Below are 27,934 nucleotides of genomic sequence, written 5' to 3' on the forward strand. Positions count from 1 at the left end.
CCAGTATCCTCCACGACCTCCTAAAGCATCCTGTCAGGCATAACCACACACTGTCTACATCTTCAATTAGTTTCCTTTAATGACTTGGCCCTGCTTAGGACTTGTGTAGCTTTAAAGAAAGTGGAGTGGCAGAAATTTGAGGCAGTTGTTCAAAGAGGTGAAGACAGTACAGTGAGGGTTACCACCTTCAGTGGGGATGCTGGCCCAGGCCAGTTGGAGTCTGGAGCACCCTGGAACACCTGTCTTGACTTGCCATTGAAAATGGGATTCTCTCCCAGCAAAGTTGTGAAACCTAAAGACAAGAGGGGATACACAAAGGACCAGCTGGATCTGGGCAACAGTGTCCCTCCTGGTTGTCCTGTAACAGCCCCATCTGGCAGTGGTATTTGCTGGCTTGGCTGGAGCACCCCGAGTCTAGTGACTGAGACCTAAGAGCTGGTTTTAAGATGCAGCACTTGTCTGGGGCCAGGTGGATAAAGCCTCGCAAAAATTCTGTATCTTACAGAGGAACTGGCTGGGGAAGGAAAGAGCTATCAAATGCAAACTTAAGGACTCAAGATTTTCAGGGGTGAGGGATGTGGAGCTCAAGGCACACAGAGCCTCTCAGTGTTGCAGTTAACCTGTGGGAAAGGTACACCACTTGGAACAAACTTAGGAGCTGCTGATGGATGATAAGGAAGCCAGTTCTGGATCTTCTGGGAACAAGAAGCAAGGCCACTTACCTAGAGAAAGACACCTCAGCAGGGCTGCCTCAGGAGTGGAGCCTCAGGGTCTCACAACTTCTCACTTTCTCTTCCATGTCTGAAAAATAACACAGGACCACTCAAAATGGTCCACCTTCAAAAATACATTCCCTTCTCCCAGCAGGTCCTGTTCCACCTCAATGTCTCTACTAGGGAGACCTGGCTGGGGGCAGTACAGTAGTAAAGTAATCTGGTCAGGGATGGTGGGGTGGTTGTCCCTGGGCTGTAGGGGAGTCTACAGGGTAGACCTTTACTTTCCTAAATGATTAGCAATGTGGAAAGGGATTTCGCATTGAATCAGTCCTGAGCACATATCTCATTTTAGCCACTTAGCTGAAAAACAAAGCTGCTGCCACCTGTCTCAGGGAAGCTATGACGGTCTGAGAAGCTCTAAGATATAATGGAAACCTCTCACTGTGGTTCTGATGGGTCCAGCCCTGCTTTCCCTTGTCCTGCATGCCACACGGGTTGCCTGCCCGGGGCTCCGAGTGTTTGGGGCACAGGCAGGAATAGGCCTCCACTTCAACTCCAGCTCCCCACTCCTTGCACTGCTCAGAAAACATCTGCTTCAGCTATTAGACCCCTGTCCCTGGCCATACTGGGAAGTTGTGACTCCAGGCTAGATTCTAGAGCATTATCAGCTGCCCCTTGGCTCCAGGCTCACCTGTCAGGATGGCATCTAGCTTTGCTACCACGTGTCGTGCGTTGTCCAAGCTGAAACACATCGGGGGCTTAAACTTCAGGACATTCCTCCCAGGCCCGTCGGTGCTCAACAAAATGTAGTTTTCCTTAAGCCTGTAAAGGTAGGACACAGCAGGACCTGCTGCCCACCGGCCAAGGGCATGTCATATAGATCTTCCAGACTTTTCTCAGCCTGGTATTGGCAGCCATGCTGCTCTCAGAACCCATCAAAAGCCAGTTCCCACCAAAATAACAGCACTGGCCAACCCCCACCCAGATTCCTACCCAACTTTATGGCCCAGCATCAAAGACAAGCACAGCACCCCCATCTGAGGTGCCCTGTACCTGGCCCTGAGCCTGCTGCCACCCCCACCCAGAGCAGGGGGCTTGCTTCATCATCCCTAGAGGCCCACTGTAAGCCAAACAGAATGGCCACGGGACTACAATGTGGATGTCAAGATCCCCTGCTTTTTCCATTTTGATATATGGTTTATGTCATGCATGGTTTTACCTTTTTTTATAGGAAGGGTCCAGCATTCACAAATAGAAGAGTGCAGTGAATTCACATAGCCTAGCTTCATTAACTCCTGCCAACCCCTTCTCTACCCTGCCCCCAGATTATCTTCTAACTCCAGACTGGACTATTCAGTTTTAATTTCCAGTTCTTTTTAGAAGATGACTTTACTGTTCAGCATTATCATTGGTACCTAGTAATAACTTTTAATAGTCCACATTTATACTTTTAACCCAGGAAAGTATTTTGGCCTCTCAGAGAAGGGGTGTGATATGACTGTATTTACATTCTCTGACCCCTGCTCATTTTTTAAATTTATTATTTTTATGTAAGTCTTGTTAGGAGCAGTGTCCTCAGCCTGCCTCTGGCTCCCTTATCCCATCCCAGTCTTCCTGGCACTGACAACAGCCATGCTTGAAAGATGAGGTTCTGACTTCAAATCCAGCTCTGGCTCCTACTAGCAGGGTGACTGCCAGTGAAACACTGGCACTGCTTTCACTCACTCAGCTGGAGAAACTACATTGGGCTGGGCTGGGGTGGGATGCAGAGAGGGGTGGTTTAAGATGGAGGCAGTTAGGCTTGGCTGAAGAGCTGGCTCCTTCCTTCCCAGAGATCATTCTGAATTCCTGAGTCCTGAGGCTCCCTGAGAGAATCGATGGGCAAGCTGGTGGATGTGCTCACCAGCAGAAAGAAGGCAGGGGCTGGGTGGCCATGCAGGAGGGGTCAGCCTCCAAAACCATGTGGAGAGATTTTAACATCGATACAGTTTGTATGAATTGAAAACAGAAGGATGCACATTTTACAACTTAAATAAGAATACACATCAAACAGTAGATGGATTTTCCAAGGTTGGGGGAAGTGGGTAGGAGTGAAGAATGGAAGAAAAAAGGGGATAACTAAACAAGAAGGAAAGGGTCCTGGGGCTCAAGTGAACATGCAAACCAGGGCTGGGAGTGAGGGCTTCTGAGTCTTGAGATGCCGAGTCCTCTAGACACTCCCCACCCAGATGAGGAGCAGGAGTCTAGCTGAAAACCTCTAGTAACAGGGAGTCTGGTTCTGCCACAGTCCCAGCTATGGCTCTGGAGAAGCTGCTTCTCTCAGGCAGCCTGGGGCTGTGAAACGCAGGGTTGTGGCTGCCTGGGTTTGAGAGCTCCAGCAGCTTGGCATTGTCTTGTTCGAAGTGGCTGCTCAGGCTGGGAATGGCCTGCACTCTGTGGGCCCAGCATGTCTGGGGGCATGGGTCAAAAAGGAGAGGCAAGGGGGGAGCTCTTTCCTAGTCAGAGCAGTAGACACTACAAAGGCAACTTGTTTCAAGGAAAAAATACCTGGACACCACGTAGTCAGCCTCTTCGGTTGCTGGCATTCTTGTGGCCTCATCTTTTATCAGATCCACACCAATGAAGAGCCCAACACCCCTGGAGCAGAAGGTGACATCTCAGGAGACAGGGCTTGAGGGACCAAGGTCCTTGCTTTCACCCTCTGCCTGGGTCTCAGCCAAGCCCCTGTCAGAAAGCTGACCAGGGTCCACACCTCTACCTCCCAGGGAGGCTGAGAGTTGCAGGAACCCTCGGAGGGTGGTGAAACAGTTCCAGGAGCTAACTGATAGGGAGGAATCCTCAGTGTGGACAGAGTAAAGTTTGATTCTGGCTTCACCACCCCACCTCCCGCCAGGTGCCATCTTGGGCAACAGCACCTACAGGTGCTTCAGTTCCTTCTCTGTGGAGATAAAAGTTGCCACCATCCCAGGTGGGGGTGACAAGGTGAATGAAGGAACCATACCAGGCCCCTGGCAGATAACGACTGCTGTTCTTGGCCTCACCTGACGTCCCCAAGAATGGGATGTTTGGCTTTCTGCTGTCCGAGGAGCTCCATCAGGAAGCTGCCCACACAGGCTGCGTGAGCCTGCAGTTGCTCCTTCTCCAAGACATCCAGGACGGCCAGCCCCACAGCACAGGACACTGGGCTGCCCCCAAACTGAGCCAGGGGACAAAGGGCAGTTCAGGTGCCCAGCAGAGTGGGCCATGCCCCAGGGAGCGTGAAGGGCAGCAAAACTGCCACACACATTCCAAAGACAGATGAGGACAGGTATGAACCCATAAGGACTCAAGTGTTCTGGGCAGTATATGGAGTTCTCTTGAGGCCCCCATGGATCGTCCTGCCTTTCTAGGACGATGGAGATGCATTAGCAGGGATCCAGTAAGAAAGCCAGGGATGCAGTAGGATCCCCAGGAAGATGCAAAAATCAGAACAGAGGGTGTTCTGGGCATTCCCAAAGAGTTGGTTTTTGTCAAAAGGTTTCCGGGTCCCATCTCGTGGACTGGACCCAGACCCACTTCATTTTACTACCCATCACCTCTTTCAAGGAGAATGAAGAGCAACATGCCAGAGCCACACCCAGGAAAAGTCACTCTGTGTAATTTCAGCTCACAGCTTTACTGGCTGAGCTCAAGGCAGATTTTAGGGCGCAGGCCACAAGCCGGCTGCCTGTGAGCCGCATGGAGCCTGAGGGTTCATTTTGTTCAGCTTGTGTGACATAATTAAAGGTTTTGAATTAGGTACTACTGTCTTAAAAGAAGGGACTTCACATAAAAATATGTTATGTCTGACTTAAAACAAACCTAGCCTATCTGGCTAGGGGACCTCCTACAGACCTTTTTTTTTTTAAAGTGTATCTTAAAACCTTTACTGAGGTATAGTATACATACCCAGATGGTGCTATTGGTAAAGGACCCACCTGCCAATGCAGGAGACATGAGAGCCCTGGGTTAGGGAGATCCCCTGGAGGAGGGCCTGGCAACGCACTCCAGTATTCTTGCCTGGAGAATTCCGTAACAGAAGGGCCTGGTGGGCTAGAGTCCACAGGGTCGCAAAGAGCTGGACATGACTGAAGCAACTTAGCATGTACATACAATAAACTGCATATATTTTAAGTGTATATAGTTCAGTGTGACTTGACAAATCTATGCTTAGTTGCTCAGTTGTGTCTGACTCATATGACAAGTGTATATACTTGTAGAAACTCCACTACCATGAAGATACAAAACATTTCCACCATTCCCCAAACTTTCTTGTGGTCCCTCCACTACTGGCCCAGGTAACCACTGACCTGCTTTCTCACCACAGTTTTGCCTTTTCTGGAATGTTATATGAATAGAATCACAAAATATGAACACTTTTGTGCTTAGCTTTTGCTCAATGTTTTTAAAAACTTATCCATAATGTGTGTATTGGTAGTTTGTTCATTTTATGGCTGTATAGTATTCCATTGTACAGACATACTACAATTTGTTTATCCAAATTCCTATTGATAGACTCGGCTTATTTTGATTTCTGTCTATTTATGAATAAAACATGAATTTATAATAAAGTCTTTTTGTTAACATATGGTTTCATTTCTCTTAGGTAAATACCTAGGAATGGCACTGCTAGACTGCTTGATAAATGTATTTTTTTTTTTTTTAATTTTTTTATTAGTTGGAGGCTAATTACTTCACAACATTTCAGTGGGTTTTGTCATACATTGATATGAATCAGCCATGGATTTACACGTCTTAAAAATATGGAACGCTTCACGAATTTGCGTGTCATCCTTGCGCAGGGGCCATGCTAATCTTCTCTGTATCGTTCCAATTTTAGTATATGTGCTGCCGAAGCGAGCACTTGATAAATGTATATTTAACTTTATAAAAAATGTGAAACTGTTTTCCAAAGTGGTTGTTACCATATTACACTTGTACCATTAGTCTATGAAATCCCAGTAGCTCCACATCCTCAAAAACATTTGGAATTGTGGCATTTTTAATTGCAGCCATTCTAATGGGTATGTAGTGGTATCCTGTAGACCACCTTGGAAATTTGTATGCAGAATCTCATACCTGAGATCATAAACACCTTCCTAGGTGATTCTGCCTTGAAGCAGCTTACTGATAATGTCATAACAAATTATATGTGGAATAGACACAGGAGATGAATTGAGGTTACTAATTGTCTATTATTACCAACTGTGAACTCATTACAAGGTGGTATGTTCCACTCATAGTGTTGTTTTTTTTTTTTGATGTGGGCAATTTTAAAGTCTTTATTGAATTTGTTATGGTACTGCTTCTGTTTTATGTTTTGGTTTTCTCGCTTAGAAGAATGCGGGATATCTTAGCTCCCTGACCAGAGAGCATTGTAAGGTGAAGTCTTAAGCACTAGACCCACAGCATCTTTGGTTTAGAATTGTGGCCTGGTCAACATGCTGAACTAGCATAACAGATAGGTCTTTTCCACAAGATCACCACAGAGGAACAATAGAAGGAAAATGAAAAAAGCCCTGGGCTTTTTCCTAAATGCCCATAGTCCTGGGCATTTAAAAAGCCATGCAGATGTGCAGGGATACGTTCATACCCCATGCTACGTGTATGTTCAGGAAGCCTGGAAAAGCTCTAAACTCTCACCACCAGCTAACTTGAGGATTCACAGAAGAAGGAAATAAAAGGCTAAGGCAGAGTTGTCAACTGCTTGGCTGAGTGTTGAAGGCATGTACCAACACACACATAGGGCCCCTTGTCAAAGACTGACACAACTCCTGGTTTCAGGAATGTAAGGAGATGTCTGTCTAGTCATTGCTGCTGCTAAGTCACTTCAGTTGTGTCCGACTCTGTGCGACCCCATAGACGGCAGCCCACCAGGCTTCACCGTCCCTGGGATTCTCCAGGCAAGAACACTGGAGTGGGTTGCCATTTCCTTCTCCAATGCATGAAAGTGAAAAATGAAAGTGAAGTCGCTCAGTTGTGTCTGACTCTTAGCGACCCCATGGACTGCAGCCTACCAGGCTCCTCCATCCATGTGATTTTCCAGGCAAGAGTACTGGAGGGGGGGGTGCCATTGCCTTCTCCGTCTGTCTAGTCATTAGATGATCACAAATCTAACCAAGCAGAAACTATAGGGATGACGCACGACAACACAGACTTACAGAACTAATTCAGAAAAGGCAATATACAAACAACAACAAACCATGAGGAGGAAAAATGATTTCCTACATTATATTATTTTAAGTGTCTAATTTTCAATAGAAAATTGTGAATCATGAAAGCATGGCCCATATATGGGGCAGTGGTAGTGGTGGGGCAGGTAGAATCAATAGAAACTGTTCTAGAGGAAGCTCAATGATGGCCTCATTAGACAAAGACTTCTTTTTTTTTTTTAGACAAAGACTTTAAATCAGATGTTAAAAATATGCTTAAACACTAGAGGAAATCATATCTAAAGAACTAAAAAGCTAAGCATGAATATAGTGTCCTGCCAAATTTAGAATATCAATAAAGAAACAATTTATAAAGAAACTCAATAGAAAAGCATAGTAGCTGAAATGAAAAATTCACTAAGAGGTCAACAGCAGATATGATCAGGCAGATGAAAGAATCAGTAAACTTGAAGATATGTCAGGTCTGAAAATCAGAAAAAAGAATGACAAGAAAATGAACAGAGCCTCAGAGACCTGTGGGACACAAACATTCTAACATATGCAAAGGAGAATCCCAGAAGGAAAGGAGAGGGAGAGAAAGGAGCGAAAAGATTATCTGAAGAAACAATGGTAAAAAACTTACTAAATTTGACTTAAAAAAAAACCAAACCCCAACAACTATTTAAACATCCAAGGAACTCGATGAACTCCAAGTAGAATATTCCATACCTGGACACAACATAACCAAACTACTGAAAGACAAAAACAAAGAGGATGGGTGAAATGGGTTATAAAATACATAAATGACAGGGATGTAACGTACAGCATGGCGACTATAGTTAACAATACTGGGGACTTTCCTGGCAGTCTAGTGGTTAAGACTGCACTTTCACTACAAGGGGCACAGGTTTGATCCCTGGTTGGGGAACTAAGATCACACATGCCCGGGGTGTGGCCAAAACAAGCAAACAGGCAGACAAATAAGTAATATACTGTACTGTATACTTGAAAGCTGCTAAGAGAACAGACCTTAAGAGTTCTCATTACAAGGAAAAAACACTAACTTTTTGGTAAGGGATGTCAAGTAGACTTACTGTGGTTATTATCTTGCAACATACACAAATGTTGAATGATTATACGATACACCTGAAACTAATATGATGTATGTCAATTATACCTCAAAAAAAAAAAGAATATTGAAATTATCAAGAGAGAAGCAACTCATCTCGTACAAGAGATCCTCAACAAGATTAATAGCTGATTCCTCACCGTTGTTGTTTTTTAGTCACAAAATCATGTCCGACTCAAAATTTTGTGATTCCATGGACTGTAGCCCTCCCGGTTCCTCTGTCCATGGGATTTCTCAGGCAAGAATACTGGAGTGGGTTGCCATTTCTTTCTCCAGGGGAATCTTCTCAACCCAGGGATCAAACTTGCGTCTCCTGCATTGGCAAGCAGATTCTTTACTACTGAGCTACCAGGGAAGCCCTTTGGAAACCCTAAAGGCCAGAAGACAGTGGGATGACCTATTCAAAGTGATGAAAGAAAAATATTCAGTCCAGAATTCTATATAAAGTAAAAGTATCCATCAAATATAAAGGAGATGGGAACTCCCTGGCGGTCCCATGGTTAGGAGTTCTCACATGGTTAGGAGTTCCGCGTTCTCACTGCCAAGGGCCTGAGTTCAATCCCTGTAGGGAAACTAACAGCCTACATCCCGCAGGCCGCATGGTGTGGGAAAAAAATTTCAAAACAGATAAAGGAGAAACTAAGATAATTTTAGATAAGCAAAAAAACTGAAAAAATTTGTCAGCAGCAGATCTACTTTACATGAAATACTAACAGTATTTCTTCAGTGTAAAGACATCAGATAGTAACTCAAATCCACAAGTAGGTTTAAAGTGAGAGTGAATGTATGCCATGCAAACAGAAACCAAGAGAGTTGGGGTGGCTATAGTAATATCAGACATAAAAGACTTGCAAGATTAAAACTGCTATTAGCAACATAGAAAAACATTTTATAATGATAAAAGAGCCCCCAAAGACATAAAACAAAAACTGAACTGAAAGGAGAAACACAGAACTCAACAACAATAGTTGGAGTTCAATCTCTCATTTCCAATAATAAACTAGACAGAAGATCAACCAGGAAATAAGCCTGAACAACACTATAAGCCAATTATATCTAACAGATATATACAGACCACTCCACTTCAAAAAAGCAGCATAAATACTCTTCTCAAGTGCACATGGAACATTCTCCATGATAGACTATATATTAGGCCATAAAACAATTGTTAATATATTTTAAAAGTCTGAAATCCTAGAATGCATCTTTTCTCACCACAGCAGAATGAAACTAGAAACAAAGAACACTGAAAAACTAAAAAATATGTAGAAATTAACTTAAGCAATGGGTCAAAGAAGTCATAGGAAGATTAGGAAATATTTAGAGATAAAGGAAAAAAGCACAACATACCTAAACTCATGGGATGCAATAAAAGTACTGCTTACAGAAAACTTGGTATCTGTAAATGCTTTTGTTAAAAAACCTCAAATGAACACTTCCACTTTAAGAAAGTACAAAAGAGAAGAGCAAACTAAACCCAAAGCAAAAAGAAAGGAAATCATAAAGACTATATAGTGGAAATAAACAGAAATACAGAAAAACAGAAAAAAGAATCAACAAAACCAAAAACTGATTCCTTGAGAAAATCAACAAAATTGACAGACATCAGTTAGACTGACCAAGATAAAAATGAGTCAAATTATGAAGATCAGGAATGAACGAGGACATATCACTGCCAATCTTATACAAGTAAAAAGGAGTATAGGGAATAATATGAACATATATCAACAAGCTAGATAACTTCAATGAAATAGACAAATTCCCAGAAAGATAAAAAGTATTAACACTGCTTTGAGAAGAAATAGAAAATCTGAAAAGACGTGAAGCAAGTAAAAGCAACTAATTAGTAATTTAAAAAATCCCACAAAGCAAAGCCTAGAACCAGATGGTTTCACTGGTGAATTCTACCAAAATGTTTAAAGAATTACCACCAATCTTTCAGAAAGTCTTCCAGAAGAGAGACGAGGCATGACCACTTCTTGCCTCATTTTTTGAAACCAGTATTACTCTGATACCAAAACCAGACAAAGACATCCCAAGAAAACTATAGATCAATATCTCTTAAGAACTTGATGTAAAATCCTCCAAAAGTATAATAACAAACTGAATCTGGCAACATATAAAAAGGATTATATATCATGATCATGTGGGCTTAATCTCAGAAATGTAAATATTAACCATATTAATAGGATGAAGGACAAAAAAAATCACATGTATCATTACAATAAATGAAGAAAGAGAATTTGACAAAACAACAGTTTTTCCAGATTTCCCTGGTGGTCCAGGGGTTAAGAATTTGCCCTCCAAAGCAGGGAGCATGGGTTTGCTTCCTGGTTGGGGAACTAAGATCTCACATGCTGTGGGGCAACTAAGCATGTGTGCCACAACTACTAAGCCTGTATGCTCTGGAGCCTGCACTCTACAACTATAGAGAAGCCTGTGCCCTAGAAAAACCTGTGGATCACAACTAAGATCCAATATAGCAAAAAAAAAAACCATCAAAAAACCCAGCCTTTCATTATAAAAGCTCTCAACAAATTAGGGAAAAAAGGAAAAAAAAAGGAACTTCTTCAACCTGATAAAAGGCTTCTATGAAAAACTCACAGCTGATATTATACCTGATGGTGAAAGACTGAATGTATTTCCCTAAGATTAGGAACAAGACAAGATGTCTATCCTTGCTATTTCTAGTCAACATTATACTGGAGATTCTAGGGCAATTAGGGAAGAAAAAGAAATTAAAGGCATTCAGAATGGAAAGATACAAGTAAACTATTTCTATTCACAGATGACATGACTTTGTACATAGAAAATTCTAAAGAATCTGGAAAAAAACTATTAGAGCTAATAAATGCATTCAGTAAGGTTGCATGATATAAGACTGATAGCCAAAAATCATCTATATTTCTATAAACCATAAATGAAGAATCTTAAAGTAAGATGAAGAAAACAATTCCATTTATAAAGCCATGAAAAATAATAGTTAGTAGTAAATTTAATGAAAGTAGTTCAAGACTTTTACAGGGAGTTCCCTGCAATCCAATGGTTAAGACTCCATGCTTCCACTACAGGAGGTGCGGGTTTGATATCAGGTCAGGGAACTAAGATACTGCATGCTGTGTAGTGCGGCCAAAAATTTTTTTTCATCATTTTATGAAGAAAATTATGAACATAATTGAAAAAAAATCAAAGACCTATATAAATGGACAGATATGTTTATAGATTAGAAGACTTAATACTGCTAAGATGGCAATACTCTCCAAATTGATCTACAGCTTCAATGCAATCGCTTATTAAACTCCAAGCTGCTTTTTTTAGTGGAAATTGACAGGCTGATTCTGAAAATGCACAATGAAATGCAAGGGACCCAGAATAGACAAAACAATCTTCAAAAAGAACAAAGACTGGAGGACTAACAGTTTTTGATTTTAAAACATACTATAAAGTATAGTAGTCTAGACTGTGTGCAACTGGCAAGAGGGTAGATATACAGATCAACAGAACAGAACTGAAAGTTCATAAAGAAACCATTAAATCCATATATTTATGATTGATTGATTCCTAACAAGGGTGCTAAGACCACTTAATGGGGTAAAATATAACAGAGAATAGTCTTTTCAGCAAAAAGGTACTGGGACAACTGGATGCAAAGTCGAGTAACTCCAGCTCATACCATCTGAAAATTAGTTCAAAGTGGATCCAAGACCTAAATATAAGAACTAAAACTAGAAAATTCTTAGAGGAAAATATAGGTGTAAATCCTCTTGATCTTTGATTAGGTAATGGTTTGTTAGCTATGACTCCCAAAGTACAAGCAATCAGAAAAAATAAACTGGACTTCATCAAAATTAAAAACTTTTGTGGTTCAAAAGAAGACAACTCAAAGGGAAAGTATTTTATGTTTGATAAGAATCCAGTATTTAGGATACATAAAGAACTCTTAAACTCAGCCAAAAAAAAAGAGATAAGTAATCCAATTAAAAAATGTGCAAAGGATATATTCTTTCAAATATATATGTCACATATATTGGAATCTCCTTCATGAATCACATCCTTGTCATGGCAAAGGGGCTTGTGTAACTCAATAAAGCTATGGCCCCACACCTTGTAAGGCCACCCAAGAGAGACAGGTCATAGTGAACAGTTCGGACAAAACGTGGTCCACTGGAGGAGGAAATGGCAACCCACTCCAGTATTCTTGTCATGAGAACCTCATGAACAGTATGAAAAGGCAAAAAGATATGACACTGGAAGATGAGGCCCCCAGGCTGGAAGGTGTCCAATATGCTACTGGGAAGAGCAGAGGACTCTTTACTAATTACTAATTTACTAATTACTAATAGTTCCAGAAGGAATGAAGCAGCTGCGCCAAAGTGGAAACGACACTCAGTCATGGATGTTTCTGGTGGTGAAAGTAAAGTCTGATGCTATAAAGAATGATTGCACAGGAACCTGGAATGTTAGGTCCATGAATCAAGGTAAATTGGACATGGTCAAGAAGGAGATGGGAAGAATGAATGCTGACATCTTAGGAATCAGTGAACTAAAATGGATGAGAATGGGCAAATTTAATTCAGATGACCATTATATCTACTACCATGGGCAAGAATCCCTTAGAAGAAATGGAGTAGCCCTCATAGTCAACCAAAGAGTCTGAAATGTAGCACTTGAGTGTAAATTCAAAAACAGGAGAATGATCCTGGTTTGTTTCCAAGGCAAATCATTCAACATCACAGTAATCCAAGTCTGTGCCCAACCACTGATGCCAAAGAAGTTGACCAGTTGACCTACAACACCTTCTAGCACTAACACCAAAAAAAGATGTCCTTTTCATCATAAGAGATTGGAATGCTAAAGTAGGAAGTCAAGAGATACCTGGAATAACAGGCAAGTTTGGCCTTGGAGTACAAAATGAAGCTGGGCAAAGGCTAACAGAGTTTTGTCAAAAGAACATGCTGGTCATAGGAAACACCCTTTTCGAACAATCCAAGAGATGACTCAGTCTCTGAAATCAGACTGCTTATGCAGCCAAAGATGGAGAAGCTCTATACAGTCAGCAAAAACAAGACCTGAAGCTAACTGTAGCTCAGATCATCAACTTCTTATTGCAAAATTCAGGTTTAAGTTGGAGGATGTAGGGAAAACCACTAGGCCATTCAGGTATGACCTAAAAAAAAAAAAAAAAATCCCATATGATTATACAGTGGAGGTAATGAATAAATTCAAGGGATTAGATCTGGTAGACAAACTGCCTGAAGAACTATGGATGGAGGTTTGTAACACTGAACAGGAGGCAGTGACCAAAACCATTCCAAGAAAAATAAATGCAAGAAGGCAAAGTGGTTGTCTGAGGAGGTTTTACACATAGCTGAGGAAAGAAGAGAAGTGAAAGGCAAGGGAAAAAGGGAAAGATACACCCAACTGAATGCAGAGTTGCAGAGAATAGCAAGGAGAGATAAGAAGGCCTTCTTAGGAAAAAAAATAGAAGGCCTTCTTAAATGAACAATGCAAAGAAACAGAGGAAAACAATAGAATGGGAAAGACTAGGGATCTCTTCAAGAAACCTGGAGACATCAAGGGAACATTCACGCAAGGACAGGCATTATAAAGGACAGAAACAGTAAGGATCTAACAGAAGCAGACAAGATTAAGAAGAGGTTGCAAGAATTTATAGAATTTACTATTTTGTACAGTAATAGGTACAAAATACAAAATAGGTCTTAATGGCCCAGATAATCATGATGGTGTGGTCACTCACCTAGAGCTGGACATTTTGGAGTGTGAAGTCAAGTGGGCCTTAGGAAGTATTACTATGAGAAAAACTGGTGGAGGTGACAGAACTCCAGCTGGGCTATTTCAAATCCTAAAAGACAAAGTTGTTCAAAGTGCTGCATTCAATATGTCAGCAAATTTGAGAAACTCAGCAGTGGCCACAGGACTGGAAAAGGTCACTTTTCATTCTAATCCCAAAGAAAGGCAATACAAAAGAACGTTCAAATTACTAAACAACTGTGCTCATTTCACACGCTAGCAAACTTATGCTCAGAATCTTTTAGGCTAGGCTTCAGCAGTATGTGGAAAGCTTTACAGCCTGAGCTACCAGGGAAGTCTCAAGGCTAGGCTTCAGCAGTATGTGAACCGAGAACCTCCAGATACACAAGCTAGGTTTCAAAGAGGCAGAAGAACCAGAGATCAAACTGCCTGTATTTGTTGGATCATAGAGAAAGCAAGGGAATTCCAGAAAAACATCTACTTCTGCTTCATTGACTATTCTAAAGGCTTTGACTGTGTAGCCCACAACAAATTGTGGAAAATTCTTAAAAGAAATGGGAATATCAGAGCACCTGACTTGTCTCCTGAGAAACCTGTATACAGGTCAAGAAGCAACAATTAAAGCCACACATGGAACAACAGACTGGTTCAAAAGTGGGAAAGGAGTATGTCAAGGCTGTATATTGTCACCGTGTTTATTTAACTTATATGCAGAGTACATCAGAGAAATGCTGGGTTGGATGAATTACAAGATGGAATCAAGATTGCCAGGGGAAATATCAACAACCTCAGATATGAAGATGATACCACTTTAATTGGAGAAAGTGAAGAGGAACTAAACAACCTCTTGATGAGGGTGAAAAAGGAGAGTGAAAAACTCAACATTTAAAAAACTAAGATCATGACATGTGGTCCCATCACTTCATGGCAAATAGAAGGGAAAAAGTGGAAGCAGCGACAGATTTATTTTCTTGGGCTCCAAAATCACTGCAGACTGTGACCACAGCCATGAAATAAAAGATACTTGCTCCTTGTAAGGAAAGCTATGACAAACCTAGACAGCATATTAAAAACCAGAGACATCACTTGGCTGACAAAGATCTGTATAGTCAAAGCTAGGTTTTTCTAGCAGTCATGTATGGATGTGAGAGTTGGGACCATAAAGAAGGCTGAGTGCTGAGGAACTGATGCTTCTGAATTGTGGTGCTGAAGAAGACTCTTGAGAGTCCTCTGGATTGCAAGGAGATCAAACCAGTCAATTCTAAAGGAAATCAACCCTGAATACTCACTGGAAGGACTGATGCTGAAACTGAAGCTCCAATACTTTAGACTCTTCATGTGAAGAGTCTACTTATTGGGAAAGACCTGATGCTGGGAAAGATAGTAGGCCAAAGGAAAAGTGAGTGGCAGAGAATGAGATGGTTAGGTAGCATCATCAACTCAATGGAAATGAATCTGAGCAAACTCTAGGAGAGAGTAGAGGGCAGAAGAGCCTGGCATGCTGCAGTCCATGGGGTCACAAAGAGTTGGACACAACTTAGCAACTGAACAAGAACAACATCATATTGGAATATATATGTCATATACATTGGAATATGTGTGTGTGTGTGTGTGTATGGTCAATAAGCACATAAGATTCTCAACACCACTGGCCATCAGGCAAATGCAAATCACACTCACTTCACACTCACTAGTATGGCTATGATAAAAGATAGAAAATAAATGCTGGAGAGTATACAGAAAAATTGGAACCCTCATACATTGCATGTAAAGTGGTATAGCCACTTGGAAAAAGTCTTTCATTCCTTGCAAAGTTAAACTTAGAGTTGCCATGTTACCCAGCAATTTCATTCATAGGTATATGCTCAAAAGAATTGAAAGCGTATGTCCATGCCAAAACATTCACACTGAATGGTCAACTGAAGTATTATTCATAATAACCAAGGAAGGAAAATAGCTAAAATGTTAACTGAAGAACAGATAAACGAAACAAGATATGCTCATACAATGAAACATTATTCACTCATAAAAAGGAATGAAGAACTGACTCATGCTACGACAATGGATGAACCTTGAAAATATTGTGCTATGTGACAGAAGTCAGACAGAAAAAGGCACATATTGTGTGATTCCACTTATGTGAAATGTCAAGAACAGGCAAATCTACGGAGACAGAAAGTAAGCTAGTGATTGCTAGGACTTGCAGAAAGAAAGCAACAGGAAGTGACTGCTAATGGGTATGGGGATGCTTTGGGGGGTGATTGAAAATGTATAATAACGAAAACTAAGACAGTGGTAATGCCTGTACAATGGACTTCCCTGGTAGCTCAGCTGGTAAAGAATCTGTCTGCAATGCAGGAGACCCTAGTTTGATTCCTGGGTTGGGAAGATCCATCCCCTGGAGAAGGGAATGGCTACCCAATCCAGTATTCTTGCCTGGAGAATTCCATGGACAGAAGAGCCTGGCAGGCTACAGTCCATGGGGTTGCAAAGAGTCAGACATCAGTGACTAACACTTTCACTACTTTCATACAAGTACTGAATCAATATGTTGTACATCTGAAACAAATGTCAATTATAACTCAATCAAGAAAAAGATTCAATTTCCACTGAACACACAAAAACAAAAATATACATATACTGGGAATTCCCTGGCAGTCCAGTAGTTAGGGCTCTGTGCTCTCACTGCTAATGGCACAGGTTCAATCCTTGGCAGAGGAACTAAGATCCCTCAAGCCAAGTGGCATGACACCCCCTAAAAATATACACACCCACACACACACTTAATAGCTTCATAATATCTGAAGTAAAAATTAATAGTATTATGAGAAAAAGTTGATCATTTTTCATCATAGTGTGATATTTAAACAGTCCTTAATTATTAATAGATTAAGTAGAAAAAAAAATCCAGCAAGAATATAGACGATTCAAACAACATAATTAACAAGTGTGACTCAAAAGACATTCAGAGAGTCTGACAAACAACACTTAGAGAACCCACAATTTCCTAAGGACATGTAGAACAATCAAATACCAGATCACCTTACAATATTTTACAGAAAAAGTATCAAAAGAAAAAGCGGCAATAAGTCAGAAGTTAATAAAAAGATTTGAAAAAACTAGAATTGAATGATAATGCAGTGGTTCTCACACTTTTGGTCTTAGAACCTTTTATACACCCCCAAATTTGTGAGGAAGCTGAAAAGGTTTTGTTTATATGGGTTATATCTATTAATATTGATAAAAAAAAATTATATTTACAAAAAAATTAGTGAGCAGCAGTGAGTTTGTTTGCACAGAAGCTACTATGGTGCTTCCTGGTCTGGAGGTTTTACTCACCGTGTTGAAGTACTCGACGCCGGTGGCTTCAAATGCCCTGGCCACAGCTTGTGTTGTGGCCACACAGGCTACAGGGTGGCCATTGCCTATGGACTTGCCCATGGTGACAATGTCGGGGACAAAGTCTTCCCCCTGCAGCTGGAAGGCCCAGAAGTGCTTGCCTACTCGGCCAAAGCCCACTTGAATCTCGTCTGCAACAAAGACCCCTCCGGCCCTGCGGATGTGCCTGTGGCAGAGGACACACGGCTGATGGGAGACTGTGGTGAGAGGGAGCAAACCAGGAGCTGAGATGTCCTGGGACTCTGAATCCTGGTGTTGCCAAAAATAAGGTGGGGTCCTGAGGCAGATATCTGGCCTTTTGGGAGCCACTATTTCTTCAGGGACTTTGACAACTCTGGCAATAGGCCAGGCTGAGGCTGGAATCTGGAAGCAAGGCTGGGAGACCCCACCCTCAGGCAGCCTCTCCCACCTACTCACCCTGCCACTTCTGGGAAGTAGCCAGCAGGGGGAATGATCTGCCCTCCCACACTGGGCAGGGATTCAGCAAAGAATGCTGCAATCTGTGGAGGAGAAGGGAATGGCACTGTGGTGGGGCTGAGTGGCAAGCTGGTGCATCCTGCTGATGCTGGCTCAGTGCTGGCTCCAAACATGAGTTACTATTATCACCATGCCCCCACTTTGGGGTCCACATCGTATCTGAGTATCTGCAATGTAGATTTTTCAGGCCTCAAATCAATTCTTACCACCTGGAGGTAAGACCCCTGTACTTAGTGTGTTCCAGGTGAAATTCACTGACTTCTCCCCCATAAACCTGTTCCTTCCCTCCCCCCATATGGTGAATCCCATTCCTCCTAATTAGGACAGAAATCTGGGCCCATCCTTGATCCAGCCTCCTCCTTCACCCATCAGATGGCACAGCCTCTGACTCTTATCCCTGTAACATCTTTGTACCCTCCTTTCCGCTCCTGGGCAGATCTGCTAGTTTCTACCTTGCCCTCCTGCAGCTGCTTTCTAACTGGACATCTCTTCCAGTCCATCCTTCACTGGCCACCAGGGTAAAGCCTCAACCCAGACACTGAGCTCCTCAATGTCCTATTTAAAACCCATCACCGACCCTTTTGCTTATGACAACGACTTCCAAACTCTGCTCTGCCTTGGAGCCGTTTCAGAGACTACTGTTGGGATAAAGAAAGGACCAGTGGGGTGGGAAACTGGCCACCCACCCATGCTAACCTTCAGAGCAATCTCTTTTTTGATTTAATAGAAGGAGGTGCAGAGCATCTGAAATGCATAAGCCAAGCTTCCCAGCTCTGATTCTGCCAACCTTTTTGGCCTGTCTTTTCTGTATAGCCTGTGTTCAGTTGCCACTCTTTCAGCAAGTCTTCTAGAGAGCCTTCACACCAGTTGCTAGCTGCCTCCCTTCTACTGTTGCTGTGGCTGCTGCTCTTCCAGGGTAAGACAATCTCTTGTCTCCCCACTGCTCAGGCCAACAGGGCCTTTGCAGGGCACCATGTCAGACTGACACCCTTGAATGGTGTCTGGTCCCATCCCCTGGTCCCATTACCTTCTCTCTTAAAACTCTGTAAAGGTACCTCATAGCCTCCAGCCCCTCAGCTAGAAGGGCACTTGCAGTCCTCTGACCTATGGTCCCACCTGCCTCTCTAGGTTTATCTTCTGCCTGCACAGCCTGACCCTGCAGTCACATGGTTTCTGCACAGGCCACTGGTCTGTTGAAGATGTCTTTCCTTGTCTACCTCCTACCCTGCCTGAGTGGCTAATGCCTACTTACCTTCTGTTACTAAAATTAGTCAGTACCCGCTTCTCCCCTGACAGGCCCACCTTCACACCCACACCAGTCCAGCCTGGACCCCTGGACCCCAGTAATATCTAGGATATATCTCTACCTAAACTCTCAGTTGAACAATTAACCCCCCTCCTAGATTCCCAAAGGGCAGGCCCTGGTTCCAATTTCTCTCAGGGTTCCTAAGATCCAGTCCAGGGCAAGCAACATTTGGGGCTTGCTGGACCAGACCTGCATGGATGTGGTTACCTTCCTGCCCTTCTCCTGTGCGCTGCTGACCACACGTTTCACCTCACTGGCGTAGGCCACAGCTGGATTGGGGTGGTCTTCCCGGTAGGGGCCCCGGTAGGTATCTGGAAGAGGTGCCTGTGGGGAGTGACAGCGCCACGTCATCCAGGCTGGGGTGCAAGCACCGACCTGTCGCCCACTTGAGCAGTGCATACCACGTGGACCCACTCCTTCTGGCCATCCAGGTCCCGGAACTTGTAGGGGCTGATGTCGATCAGGGAGCTCAGATGACCGTGATAAGCACTGGGGAGGAGAAAGAAGAGGACTTAGGCTCGTACTTCCTGGCCTGGCCTTGACAACTGTCCATCCATCTCAGGAAACAGTCAGGCAAGACCAAGCTTTCTGACACAGCCCCCAAGTCCTGGGGCCAGGAATGAACACAGGTCTTGGGAGTCAGCAAGCCTTCCTGAAAGGCCACTATTTAGCTATGTAACAGTAGCTAACTGTTAAAATCTTTGGGTTCAGTTCTCTCCTCTGTAAAGTTGGGGCGAGGTGCTCTTTTTTTTTTTTAATTTTTTTTGGGGCGAGGTGCTCTTTCTCCCTTGTGGTTGTGATTTTAAATGTGATAATGCTCTAACCCTGGGCCTGGGTCCTGTACATAGCAGATACTCAATACACTGGGAGTTACAGTTTTAATACCTAAAATGTGGGACCAGCTCTCATCACCTTATAAAGCATTCTCTGCTCCCCAGAAGCTGCCATTATGGAAGAGATGCCAGGGGGAAAAGACACTGGGTATCCGCATGGGGACTGTCTTTGTGGCCAGGTCCTCATGATCCTCTCCAGGCCCAGGCCTCTCATCTTTCCTGCCCAAGGCACCTAAAGTCAGAGCCTCACTGATTCCCAAAAAGTGGCAGGCCCACGCTCCTGGAAACGGCACTTACTGATCTAATACCACCACATCCCAGTGTCCCGTGTACTGGCGTGCCAGCCTCAGGGCCAGGTCGTTGGCTTCTGACCTATGACAGAAAAGGCAGGTACTTCTTGAACAGCTGTCCAGGGCTTTCCCTCCTGGATAACTGCTTCCTACAGAGAAACCTGGAGGGGAAAGGAGGAACCCTTCTAGCAGTAAGAAGATTCTTAGGACACCATTCATTAGTCATTCACTTATTCATTCAATAAATATATATCAATGCCTTCAATGTGCTAGGAGCTGGGGGCAAAAATATTAAGTAAGACAGGCAGGCCCTGGCCCTCTTGGAACTTACGTTCTAGTATGTGTCACAAAAGCCCAAAAACGAAGACAGAATGATCATTTGCTAAGTGCTACAATGGACTCAGGGTGTCAAGAACTAGAAGGGGCTCTACCTTTGATAAGGGGTGTTAGGGGCTTGAATCATGTCCCCCAAAATTCATGTGTTGAAGCCCTAACTCCTAATATCTCAGAAAGTGATTGTATTTGGAGACAGGGCCTTTCAAGAGGCGATTAACTTAATATGAGGCCATCTGTGTGGCCCTAAACGAATATGACTGGTGTCTTTATAAGAAGACATTTGGACATACAGAGAGACATCAAGGATTGTGCATGATTGGAAAAAGGCCATGTGAAGACAGTGAGAAGGTTGTAGATGAAATCAAGGTGAGAGGCCTCAAAGAAACCAAACCTGCCAGCACCTTGATCTTGGATTATGACTTCCAGAACTATGAGAAAATACATTTGTTTAAGCCACCTTGTACGCAGTGTTTTTACTATGGCAGCCAGAGCTGACTAAGGCCATACCTGTAGAGTCTTGAGGGTAAAGTTCCTATGCAGAGTGAGCAGCACACAAAGACCTTGTGAAGGAAAAGAGCTCAGGAAACCACAAGACGACAAAGAAGGCCAGGAGAAACCTGAGTGAGGAAGTGGGGAAGACAGGTAGGGCTGCAGAAGGGGCCTGGATTTTCTTCTCAGTGCCAGAGGAAGCCACTGTAAAGTTTTAATCAGAGAAGGGACATGATTCAGCGCCGATATGAGGAGGAAGCCTCTCTGTGTATCTAATGGAGTAGAAAGCAATTAAGGTGCAAGTGAGGAGAACTAGAAGGACACAAAGATGAGAGCAGGTGGTGGCCATGTAGATGGAGAGAGACGGATGGAGTTAGGAGACAACATGGAGACAGATGTGATAGGCTTAATGCAGGACTGGAAGGAGGGCGCGTTTCTAACTTGAGCAGAGGTGCACATGCCACTGTCATTTGCCAGGAGAGAGAGGGTGGTGGTGGTAGTGGTGGTGATGGACAGCCGGTCTTCTTGGGAAGGTCTGGGGAGGCTGCCTGAGAATGTCAGGAAGAGCCAATGCCATGGTCCCACGCCAGGTGTTAGTGAAGTCAATTAACTCTTGTTTCTTTTGGACAGGTGATGTTAGACACGGTGGGTGGTTAGAACCTTGAGGCAGAAACACATGGGGACATCTGGGTCTAAGATACAAAAGTGGGAGTCAGCAGCATGTGGACAATATATAATACACAGGAATGGATGAGGTCAGGAAGGGAGAGGGGCTCAGAGAAGACCAGTCCTGAGGAATGGAAGGGGAGGAATAGGCAAAGGAGACAGAGAAGTGGCCAGAAGTTGGCAGAAAACCAGAAGCGTGAAATGTTCTGGAAGCAAGACCAGAAAGCATTTCCAGAGAGTGGTAACTATCAATATTACTGAGAGACATAGGAAGACAAGGGCAGCGAAGAGACCAGGTCTCCCCACTCCTATGCCTCATTATTCTCTGTACTCTTCTCTCCAGGGCACACTGGGTAGGTTCTGTGTACATGCCTTCAACTGCCATTTCGGCTGCCACCGCTACTCCCAGCGTAGCATCTTCTGTCACCCAGTCACTAAACTGGTGCCTAATGGTGTCCATTCTTGCTCTCCTCCAGCCCTGATGACATCACTTACCTGATTAAAGCCCTCTGATGGCTTCCCAATGCTCTTAGGATAAACAAGTACCTTACTTGACTAAAGAAACTCTGAGTGATGGGCCCTGCCTCCCTCCCCGGTGTCTCCTCCCACCCTCTGCCCTCCCTCAATGGCTGCCTTTCAGTTCAACTGTGCTGGGGTGCAAATACTCATCCTGCCACAGGGCCTTTGCACAGGCTGTTCTGTGTGGTAACCAACCTTGACAAGAATACTGCAAATGGAGCTGGCAGCAACCTTTCTTCCTCATCATCCATCTAGCCCCCAGTCAACGCTTAGCCTAATATCACTTCTTCAGGGAGGTCTTCCCCAACCCTCTCAGAGGAGGCCAGGCCCCCCAACTGCTTCTATGCCTCACTATTCTCTGTATTTTTCCTCTAGACCAAGACTCCTCTTTGGCATTTCTTTGAAGAACCTTGAATGTTTCTGTTTCTTATGGATCTTATGGAGCTGATTTTGGCTGTAGCTCCCAGCACCATGCCCCTATATTCTTAGAGCAGACAAAGGAACATATTACCTTGGTAAGCCCCAACAACAATCCTAGAAGGGAGGTGATGAAACTCCTTACAAAGAGAACAGGAAACTGGATCTGACAGAGAAGCAGCAGGGCCTGCAGCTGGGAGTGCCCAACACACTGAGGGCTGCCTCTCCCCCAACTCAGTCAGTTATACTATGCTTTGCCCATGTGAGCAAATCGCTGCCTCATCCTTTTGCTGGGGGCTGGCCATACCATAGTGCACTTACCCAGAATTCAGGAAATAAAACACACAGAGCTTCTCTGGCAGGGTCTTTGACAGCCTCTGTGCATAATCCACAATGTTGTCGTGCAGGTATCGGCTGTTGGTGTTGAGCACCTGGTTCTGTTCGTGTGCTGCTTGGACCACGAGAGGGTGGCAGTGCCCAACTGCAAGAGGGCCACCTCTATCATACGGCTGGCTCCACTCAGCCAATCCCTCCAGGCCACCCCCAGCCCCAATCTGTAAACCCAACTAGAGGAGATGCAGTTATGGAGGGAGAGGTACAGAGGAAAGAGGGGAGTCTGAAGACAGGTGCCAGTCTGGAAAGGAAGCCCTAGAAAGGAGTCCCTGAGATTCTGGCAGAAGGCAAAGTTCTCTGGCAGAAACCTGATCTAGAAAACCCATGTTCTTAAGGAAGCTTCGAGGCCTTCTTCTTGACAAAGATGGGGGGTGGGGGGGGTGGGATTTCGGGGATGAAGATGGCATCAGGGTGTCTGCTTGACTTTACCAGTTAGGGAGGCTGGAGGTAATGATTGCCAACAGCCAAGGCTTATAACCAGAGAATGAAGATTACTGGTGGCTCACCAAGTGTCAGGCACACTCAAAGCAAGTTACATGAATTAACTCAATCCCTCCAAATGTCTGGAAGTGTGTATCTAGGATCATCATGTCCATTCTGCAAATGAGCAAACCGAACAGAGACTGAAGCTTGCCCAAGACCACAAAGGGAGTAAGTGGAGGACAGGGATATGAACGCAGGAAGCCTGAAACCAAAGCCCCTGCTTTCAGCTCTACTAACTTCCAATTTCCCTACTGGGTCACTGGACTCCCTTTCCTTCCATCAGCTCTGGTGGCCTCATCTAGTTAACTGGATTCCTACTTAAGTTTCCTCGTCCAGGACCTGAAATGGTTACCAGGGCTAAAGCCTTGCTGTGACTGCCAGGGCCTGGCCAGGGTCCTGTTGGGTTGCTGATCATGGCTAGGCTGATTGCTGTTCTCTGAGCTCACCATCAGATCCAAGTGGAACTGAACTGCTAGACTTAGGTCTTTGACTCCTGCTGGTTTAGTACAGCTTTAGTGGTGTTAAGTCACTCAGTCATGTCTTACTCTTTGTGACCCCATGGACTGTGGCCCACCAGGCTCCTCCATCCATGGGATTTCCCAGGCAAGGATACTGGAGTAGGTTGCTATTTCCTCTTTCAGGGGGTCCTCCCAACCCAGGGATTGAACCCGGGTCTCCTGCACTGCAAACAGACATTTTACCATCTGAGCCACCAGGGAAGCATTTTAGCACAGCTAGTGTTTGGATGTTTCCACAGTTTCCATAGAAAGACTGGGCCTCCTCTGCACATGGATGCTGGCTAAGTTGAACCTGAGTTCCCTGCACCTCTCTGCAACCTGAAGATTACCCCTGAACTAGGTTCTGTCTTGGCATCCTCTCCTGCCCCATCTTGAAGTATGATACTGACCGTGAGCCACATTGTTGATGCAATCGATGTATTCTGCCCCCTGTTCATCATACATGTACTGCCCTTGGCCCCGGACAATCTTAATAGGATCCTCAGGAAAAAAGAGTCTGCAGGAACTGCTGTAGGGACAGGCAACAAATGGACAGCCATGTCTGAAGATGTGAAGGAAGAAATCCACCCATCACAGGCCTCCCCCAACATCTTCCCAGTTTCTGCAAAGGACAAAAGCTTGAAGGGCAAGGTGCTGTTTCCCTGCCTCCAGTTCCCCCACTCCACAGGGGGCTGGAAAGGTGAAGGATGGGTTAAGAAGTTGCTAAAACTTAAATTGTTTAAGTCATTTGAAGACTATGTGGCTTCATACATATCTGAATGAATGTGCCCAGAGTCCCTTGGGTCCTGGCAAAAGGGGGCTGCTCCAGACCCACGGGCTCCCTAGGGCAGTGTCTCTTTGCTGGGAGTGTGAAGAGGGCTGACTCTCGGCCCTAGTGGTCCTTGCTTGCAGGCCCAAGCTCTAGCCCAAGGCTGCCTCACACTCCATGTCCCACCAAGAGCCCCTCAGACCCAGGTCAAGGGCAGACTTTCTCTACGGCTGCCTGTGAGCCGACTGCCCCCACCCCCACCTTTCGTCTGGACTTTCAATCCCTTCCTGGGTCACTGTCTGGCCGGCCCCAGGTCCGGAGAGCGGGCCACCACTGGGCGAGGTCTTCCCAGGCGCCCGGCTGCAGCTGCGGGGGTGGATAAGACGCTGCGGGGGACGCGCAGGAAGCGACTGCCTGCCACAGGCTGAACGCCGCAGGGTCTCAGGGGCCGTAGGCTCGGGAGCCGGACGAGGCCGGGCGGAGGGGAGCCCTGCAGGCTCCGCGCCGGACGTGCGTACATAGTACGCGCCGCCCCCGCGTCGCTGTCTCTGTACCTGAGCAGCCGCCGCCTCAGGGCCAGCGTCGCGGCCTTCCCACGCTGATCCGCCGCCATAGCGCTCGCGAGCAGTCGCTGGGGGACGCGGGGCGGAGCGTCCGGGCTCCGCCCAAAGCCACGCCCAGCAGAGGCCCCGCCCATTGTAAAAGCGCGACTCAGGGCTCCTGTTTGCCCCAGGGACCCGCCCCCAGGCGGTCTATTAGGCGTTTGTTCCTTAATTAATTTGGCTAGAGTCTGGTGGGCTCCTCACCCCAGAGAAGTTCCATAGACAGTGCCGAGCGGAAGCCGGGTTTGTGCTCGCCTTGCCTAGTGCTGCCCCAGCTTTGGTTTCCGGACAAATCACCAAATCACTGACCTCGCCCTCCCGACCGCTGTGGTTTCCTTCCTCTGGAAGTGTACCTTGGTGATCCCGCCGCTGCGCCTACACCCGAGGGGGCTCTGCGCTTCGAGAGGCCTCACCTGGGGCCTCAGGCTCAGTCCTTGAGTTGCCTTCCCTCCCCGAGCATAAAATGGGATGCGCCGTAAGCTTGCCCTGGGAACGTGTGACAGGCACCCGGCCTGGTTCGGGTCTCAAGGCAGGCGAAGTCCAGGAGCAGCGGAAAGGGCGCCACTGAACAGCCCTGTGAAGGAGCAGCAGAAAGGGCAGAAGGAGAGCACAGGGCCACTTGCTGGGGCTGGCCGAGGAGGTCCTGGGTGTGACCTCTGGGACTCCTGCTGGAATCCAGGCAGGGTGAACCCGAGCTATAGAACCACTGTGAGAATCTTACAGTGTTTAGGTGGAAGGAGAGGTAGGAGGCCTCCTGAGCCTTATGCACGGCCAGGAGACGCAGGCTCAGACAGGGAAACGGCTGTTCTTAAACACTTAGCAAGAGTGAAGCGGAGGCTGGACTCCCAACTCCAGGGAGTGAGAGGAGAACGCCCCTAAGATACTGGAAAGCAGGATACAGAGAGATATCCCCTCCGGGAACTTTCTGCCCTGGTGAAGCCTAGAACCAGGGCGGGAGGCTGCAGCCTGAGCTGGGTGGCCTGAGCAGGCTGGAGAAAGGGGAGGCTCCTGCTGTCCTTCTTGTCACCTCTTCACAAGTCTCAGCCTTCTGCTTCACCCCCTCATTGCTGATTTCTTCATTTCTTCTCCAAGACTTAAAGCTTTTTTTTTTTTTTGGCTGAACTGTGTAGCTTGTGGGATCTTAGTTCCCCAACCAGAGATTGAACTTGGGTCCCAGCAGTGAAGTGCTGAGTCCTAACCAGTGGACTGCCAAGGAATTCCTACTTAAAGCATTTATTAAAGAATATTTGGAGTTTCATTATTGTGGTAACATATACACAACAAAATTTACCATGTTAACATTTAAAAAATATTTTATTTTTGGCTATGTTGGGTCTTAGTTGCAGCACACAGGCTCTCTAGTTGAGGCGTGAGGGCTTAGTTGCCCTGTGGCATGCAGGATCTTAGTTCCCCCACCAGGGATCGAACCCGCATCTCTTGTGGTGGAAGGTAGATTCTAACCATTGGGCCACCAGAGAAGTCCCCATTTTAGCATTTTTAAGTGTACAAGTTCAATGGCATTAACGGCATACACTCAGGTGCATCCAGCACCACCATCCATCTCCAGAACTTTTTCATATTCACACACAGAATGAAGTTTCTTACTTTTAAATGTAAAGCTGAATTAAACTTTAGGTATGATTCTTGAAAAAAATTCCTTCCAAATTAACCAAGGAAGTTTGCTTATGGCGTGCACTTTTTTTCTGAGGGCCAAACCCCCCTCCCTGTATGTGAAATGTGGTCACTGGTTTTCTCAATGGATCTGATCCTCTTCTTTGGTAGAGAGACCCATAGATGTCTGTACATCATGCAGTTCCAGCTTTGTATATGTAATGTGTATGCTTGTGGGCTTCCCAAGTGGTGCTAGTGGTAAAGAACCCACCTGCTGATACAGGAGACATAAAAGAAGTGGGTTTGATCCCTGGGTCGGGAAGATGTCCCTGGAAGAGGGCATGAGAACTTACTCCAGTATTCTTCCCTGGAGAATCCCATGGATAGAGGAGCCTGTGGGCTACAGTCCATGGGGTCGCAGAGACACGACTGAAGCGACTTAGCAGGTAGGCAGGAGTATGCTAGTGTGTATGTGTTTGTGTGGCAGAGGGAGTCTGAGAGTCTTGTGAGGGGCCTATCTTTGGCCCTGTCTTGAGCCCGAACATAAGCCTGTCTTGTGACTCAGGACAGCTCAGAGAAGTCAGGTTACCTCAGGAACTTTTCCAGCTTTGAGGAAGAGGGCGAGAAGGCCACAGTCAGGCCCAGCTCACATCTCACCCACTCCTGCGATGTCCAGAGTCAGGAGGGTGGAAGTCAGACCAGGACTGGCCATTTCCTGGGCTGAAAGTATCTACAAGAGGGGCAGGACAACACCAGGAAGCCTCCCCTCTTCCTGCTCAGAAAAGCCCACTCTTTTCTTCCTCTGGCCCCATGCTAAGCACTCCTGTGCCCATTCTCTCATGTCCAACCTTTGAGGTGGCATTGGAGGCCAGTGGGGCAGGGAAAGAGAGGAAGTAGCTGAGTTAAGATTTGAAGCTAGGGCATGTGTTTCTCGACGCAGGCAGCATTGGCATTCTCACTGAGATGGTTCATCAATGGGCGGGACTGTCCCTTGCATTTCAGATGTTTGATGTGCCTGGCCCTACCCACTAATGCCAGGAGTGTCCCCCAATCATTGTGG

The 27,934-nt window shown here is 45.3% G+C and overlaps 1 protein-coding gene and 1 non-coding gene across 5 annotated transcripts; both read right to left on the reverse strand.

Moving 5' to 3' along the window:
- Positions 1–55: 55 nt before the first annotated feature.
- On the reverse strand, positions 56–25,293 carry PHYKPL (5-phosphohydroxy-L-lysine phospho-lyase). Of its 4 annotated transcripts, none has more exons than XM_061151074.1 (13): positions 25,216–25,293; positions 24,303–24,421; positions 22,841–23,000; positions 20,100–20,174; positions 19,371–19,458; positions 19,177–19,293; positions 17,604–17,686; positions 17,127–17,352; positions 3,758–3,912; positions 3,264–3,353; positions 1,408–1,538; positions 723–801; positions 56–292 (listed from the first exon to the last, which is right to left on the reverse strand). In XM_061151074.1, the coding sequence occupies exons 1-12, from the start codon at positions 25,272–25,274 to the stop codon at positions 752–754; spliced, it is 1,353 nt and encodes a 450-aa protein (XP_061007057.1). In that variant the 5' UTR covers positions 25,275–25,293; the 3' UTR covers positions 56–292; positions 723–751. The 4 variants fall into 4 exon arrangements, with proteins under 4 accessions (XP_061007057.1, XP_061007058.1, XP_061007060.1 ...); XM_061151075.1 differs by having other exon boundaries at positions 24,303–24,418; positions 25,216–25,290; XM_061151077.1 differs by lacking the exon at positions 25,216–25,293 and adding an exon at positions 24,923–25,169.
- On the reverse strand, positions 5,492–5,598 carry LOC133063072 (U6 spliceosomal RNA). Its single transcript, XR_009694363.1, has one exon. It is a non-coding gene; the product is annotated as a U6 spliceosomal RNA (small nuclear RNA).
- Positions 25,294–27,934: the final 2,641 nt, after the last annotated feature.

This window comes from Dama dama, chromosome 9 (assembly GCF_033118175.1).
Source record: "Dama dama isolate Ldn47 chromosome 9, ASM3311817v1, whole genome shotgun sequence".
NCBI lineage: Eukaryota > Metazoa > Chordata > Mammalia > Artiodactyla > Cervidae > Dama > Dama dama.

What these genes read in the sequence shown, in the direction of transcription:
- PHYKPL (XM_061151074.1), bottom strand. Translation starts at nt 25,274, where the DNA reads ATGGCGGCGGATCAGCGTGGGAAGGCCGCGACGCTGGCCCTGAGGCGG. An exon ending in TTTTATTTCCTGAATTCTGG is followed by an intron (nt 20,175 to 22,840) that starts GTAAGTGCACTA and finishes TTTCTGTCATAG; the next exon opens with GTCAGAAGCCAACGACCTGG. An exon ending in AGAAGGAGTGGGTCCACGTG is followed by an intron (nt 19,294 to 19,370) that starts GTATGCACTGCT and finishes CACTCCCCACAG; the next exon opens with GCACCTCTTCCAGATACCTA.